Here is a 4,926-nt window from a genome sequence, read left to right on the forward strand (position 1 = left end):
CTTCCTTGGACAGCATTTTCCTCCTTAGTACCCCCATGCGGGTGCCCTGTCAAGAGCCTGACTTCTGGCGAGCAGTGCCCAGAGACCTGCTCTGCCTGTGGCTGCCCTAAAATCTGATAGCAGGGGCCAGAAGGGCTGATCCCCTTGATTGCCATCTCAGCATCTTCTGCTCTTGGCTCCCGTGAGCATCCATCCGAGTTTCTTTGTGCACTCTGAGGTTTATGTTGTGCAAACAGATGGACCCTCTGTGGTTCGGAAGTGCTTGTTTAGAGTTCATAGTGCCAGAGCACTTCTGCTCAGCCTTTATTGACCGGCTGTGGGATCCTCTGCTCTATGGAAACGCTTCCCAAAGAGGCCTTGAGGTAAGGCTGCAGCTCTCAGCACATGGTGACTGCTGTCTTTGCGGGGTGGCCAGTCGTCTCTTCTAAGCCGCTGTCAGGGAACACCCCAGCATTTGGTATCTTAGGTGGCAATTCTCCTTTGGAGAGTCTATGCATCCTTCCCTGAGATGCCTGATGAAGGAATTGCTGGAGTTCCTCAAGCAATGTGATTCCTTTTTACTATGTAACCCCTGGATTCTGGCTGTGAAAGTCCTTTTGCTTTGGGCAGTGCCAAAGGGAGAAGAGCAGCTTCTCTGGAGATGCAAAGGGGTCTTTCAGAGAGCTGCCAGCCAGGACACCCCTGTGGCCTTACCGTGCTTCTGAGCCATTTCCTGTTGCTTGCGTATCTCAGCTGCTTTATTTTGCTGTGTTCAGGCTTCAGCGTGTGCCTGGAGCGTGTGAAGCGCCTGCCTCCTGTGAGAGCAAGACATTTGAAGTGTGCTTCGACCCACAAAGTGCCAACGTGCCCCTGGGAAAAAGTGGATGTGCTCCTGCCATCAAGGTACTCCAGCTTCTGGGGCAGGCAGCAGGTTGGGCACAGCAGCGAGTATCGGGTGGGCTCTCAACGGGATGCTCTGTCTTCTGTAGGTCAGAGGAGAGGCCCCACATTCCAGGTCCGCCTCCGTGCCATGGTGGCTGAGCCGTCCCTCTGCGTGTCCAGGGACAGGCTGGAGTTCTCTGCTGTCCAGTGTGGACAGTGCCAGGAAGAAACCATCCAGCTCCACAACACGTTCCAGGTCCCCTGTAAATGGTCCATCAGCATGACTGATCCTGTTGAGGAGGTAAAGCACAGACAACGTGTAACACACAACTTCTCAGTTGGGTCTCTTTGCCTTTCCTGCCTTTTGTGCCCCTCTGGCTGCCTGAGCACTTGGGCTGCAGCTCGCTTGAGGAAGCTTTTGAGGGTACAGAGCAAGGCTGGTTCACCTGGGCCTGTTCACTAGCTGATGCTTCACTTCTCTCTGCCTCTTCACCCATTCCTCCTCCTCTGAGGACACTGCCTCCCCATCTGCCTGCCCTGCCAGCATGTTTGCCCTCCAGTTCTAGGCAGTGGTGTCCACGTCTGGGTGGGATGAAGGTGCTTCCTGCACCGTGCCAGCATCTCGGAGCACTGCAGGAACTGAGGGTCTGTCCTCACAGACCAAGGAGACCTCACGCCACTGGTTTGTGTGCGCAGGTGGACAAACATCTGCCAGGGAGCGAGCACCAGAAGCTGCTGGAGGAGATGAAGTCTGTGCCCTGTGGCTTTGAGGTGCTGCCCTTGGCTGGAAGCCTCGCTCCAGGACAGCAGTGCCACGTCCAAGTCCGTTTTTCACCTACGGAAGAGGTGAGATTGGTGGGTGTCATGCCAGGAGGTCTGGCAGGGCAGTGTGGTAAGGGGAGGCCAGCCCAGGGAGCGGGGGATGAGCTCTGCCTCCACATGGAGCTTCCTGCGCCTCAGTTTCCCCTGCACGTTCCCAAGCAGTTCGGGAGTCAGCTTAAATGATGGAGCATTCCCAAAGGCAGTTTGCATGTGGCCACCGTGACTTGGAAACTGGTAGCATGTGACAGGATGGACACAAGTGCTTCCATGCCTGGGGACAGTCCCAGGGATCTCAATTGCTTGTGGAGATTTCAGCGTCTCGTGTCTGGCTTTGACCAGAGGCAAGCACTGAGCAGAGAAGATGATCCTTATTTGTGCCCAGTGAGAGCTCAGGTGCCTCTTGCACACAGCTGATGTTTGCCTGGTGCTGCAGTGCCAGGACTGTGTCTGAGGAAGCAGACCTTTCTCATGAGCGTTGCGCTCCCCCATGCCCAGGTGAAAACCTCTGAGAGCCCATTTTAGATCCACCTGGGAGCCAACTGTCCAGTTATGCTCCAGAGCAGGACTCGCTGCAGTTCCTGAGAGCCATGCAGATGCTGTAGCCCTGCTCTAAGTAATACCTGTTTTGGGTTCAGCTTGGAGGTGCTGACAAGACCCCTGACCCTGGGCGATTGTTGACTTGGAGGTGCTGTCAGCTGGGGCTTCACGGAGGAGCTTTCTGTGCTGCTTCTTTGCAGAAGTGCTACCGGGGGCGAGCTGCAGATCCAGATTTGCCAGAGCAGCCAAACGCCTGCAGGTGCCGGTCTTGGGACGTGGTCTGGAGCCACGGCTGGAGTCCATCCCCGCAGAGCTGGAGCTGGGACCGCTGCTGCCCCAGAGCCATGGGGAAGAGGGGACAGTGGTGGTGAAGAAGCCCTGTGAGGTTTACTCAGTGCAGTTTGAGCAGCAGCACCTTGCTGAGGAGCAGGTGAGGGGGAAGGTCTGTGCACACTCTGTAGATTTCCCAGCGCTCCAGCATGGCAGGCTTGTGCAGGGAGACGGGGGCAGTGCGCAGGGCAAAGCCTGGTGGCCTTCCAGGGTTAGCCAGCTCTGCTGGCAGGCTGCAGAGGGACTTGGATAATCCCTGCCCCTGGGGGGGAAGGAATGTGGGAGGGGATGGCTCGGCTGGGCAGCCTGCTCACATGGTGAAGGTCAAGAAACTTATCCTGTCTATGGTTTCTCTTCCTTCTGTGCACAGCCCCTACAGACACCAAAAGATGACAACAGCCCCAACAGCTTGTTGCTGCCTCCGTGTGCCCCGGGAGAGAAGCTGAATGCTGAGGCCCAAGGAAGGGGCATAAAAATGAAGGTGAGATGAAATCTAAAGGCTAAAACTCCAGGTGGCAACCGGCATGGTTTTCTCATTTCCTCCTCTCTTCCCCAGCCTCCCATGGTTTGGGTTTCTGCCACTAGAGTGGCAGAAAGCCTTTTCTCCTTCTTTCCTTTGGCTTGATATCAATCCCTACTGCCTCAGGTTGACGTTGTGGATCCACCAGGAAAGGTGGTGAAGCTGGGAAACGTCTGCATTGGACAGACGGTGAAGAAGATGGTCACCGTAGCCAACAAGAGTGCAGCCCCTCTCACCTTTAAGCTGAGGGTCACGTCCACCGTGCCAGAGTTGCAGGAAGCTGGGGTAAGGCCCGTTCCTTCTCTGCAGAGCACTTTGGTGTTCCTGCAGGGAGCGCTGAGCTGCTGTGGGTGGGAGCTAGTAGGTAATGACTCAGGTGTGGGCTGCCCTGGCTGCCTGTGCCTGCCCTGTCCTCCCTGCTGGCACTGCTCTGGCAGCAGATGCCTGCAGTGCGAATGCTTCAGCTGAGCTGGGTGCCAGGACTCCCCGAGAGCCAGAAGTGAGAAGGCAGCACAATTCCTCTAGCCTGTTTTAGACACATCCATCAGGATGCAGCCATGTGTTTTAGATCTGGAAAGGTGAGGGAGGTGAATCTTGAAAGAGGGAGAGTTGCAGCTCTGTTGGAACGTATGTGAAAGCTTTAGAAGACAGAGTTGACCTCACCGTGACCAGGTGGACACATGGTAGAAAACACCTTTGGTATTCCCTAGGAATGCCTAGGAGGGAATGAGTGGGACTGGGGCAGTGCTGGTGGGGACAGAAGAGGAATTGGAAGCCTCTTCCCTGAGTGTGGTGAAGGAGGCTCCACAGCTCGCTTGCCAGATGAAATAGTCTCCACTCGTTTCTTCGGGTAGGTTCTGTGCTTGAAGCCCAGCAAGGATCTAAAGCTGAAGGGCAGAGGAGACACCTGCAAAGTGGAGGTGACCTTCTCCCCGAAGCGCCGCATGCAGCCGTTCAGCGGGGAAGTGCTGCTGGAGTGCCGCGGGCTGGTGCGCTCCCTCTGTGTGGTGCGGGGCTCCTGCCAGGGCAGCCTCGTGAGCCTGGACCAGGACCAGCTCAGCTTTGGAGCCGTGGTGCAGCAGAGCTCCACGTGCCGGCGCGTCGTCATGCGGAACGCGGGCGACACGAGAGTCAGGTAAAGCAGTAGGTCCTGCCCAGCCTGAAGCCTTATTGCCAGGTGGCTCAGCGTCAGGCCTGAGATGTGGTGGGAAAGCCCACAAGAGACTTGCAGCCTCACAGTGAGGCTTACACTGCCTTCACAGCTCCCCGTGGCTAATCCTTCTTTCCTGTCCTTGTGCTTTCCTCGGCAAGGTTTATGTGGGACGTGGAGAGCTTCAAGCCAGACTTTTCCATCAGCCCCACAAAGGGTTACATCAGCCCAGGGATGGATGTCCCCTTGGCTGTGACCTTCCGCCCCTCGAAGCTGAGCCAGGCTGTCCAGTACAAGGGGCTGCGGTGCTTCATCCAGGGCAGTGAGGCGCTGCGGCTTACGCTGGCAGGATCCTGCGTGGAGGCCCCTGGCCCCAAAGAGGTAACGCAGCAGGGACAGGATGGGCCCCTGGACCCCAGCATCTGCACCACATCTCTCCCAGGGCAGGAACTGAAGGACACTTGTGAGCACAGACTCGCTGGTGCTGGGGTATCCCAGAGAGAAACTGCTGGGCAGGATTGCCAGAATTCCTGAGCCCTGTCATTGCCTTTCTCCCCTGTTCAAGGTGCTGCTCCTCCAGTGAGCAGCTCAGCTGTCCTGGCTCTGCACTGCAGCACCCATGCCATGTATCCCAGCACTGCACCTGCAGCCACACTTCTCCCCCTGCTGGGCCAGGGGAGGGCATTCAGCAGTAGGAAGGGGCAAG

The 4,926-nt window shown here is 57.0% G+C and overlaps 1 protein-coding gene across 1 annotated transcript; it reads left to right on the top strand.

Moving 5' to 3' along the window:
* The first annotated feature begins 2,973 nt into the window (after nt 1-2,973).
* Nucleotides 2,974-4,674, top strand: LOC117436463 (hydrocephalus-inducing protein homolog). Its single transcript, XM_034064522.1, has 5 exons — nt 2,974-3,031; nt 3,197-3,355; nt 3,925-4,205; nt 4,382-4,601; nt 4,663-4,674. The coding sequence occupies exons 1-5, from the start codon at nt 3,026-3,028 to the stop codon at nt 4,672-4,674; spliced, it is 678 nt and encodes a 225-aa protein (XP_033920413.1). The 5' UTR covers nt 2,974-3,025.
* Nucleotides 4,675-4,926: the final 252 nt, after the last annotated feature.

Source organism: Melopsittacus undulatus, chromosome 7 (assembly GCF_012275295.1).
Source record: "Melopsittacus undulatus isolate bMelUnd1 chromosome 7, bMelUnd1.mat.Z, whole genome shotgun sequence".
In the NCBI taxonomy this organism is placed as follows: Eukaryota; Metazoa; Chordata; class Aves; order Psittaciformes; family Psittaculidae; genus Melopsittacus; species Melopsittacus undulatus.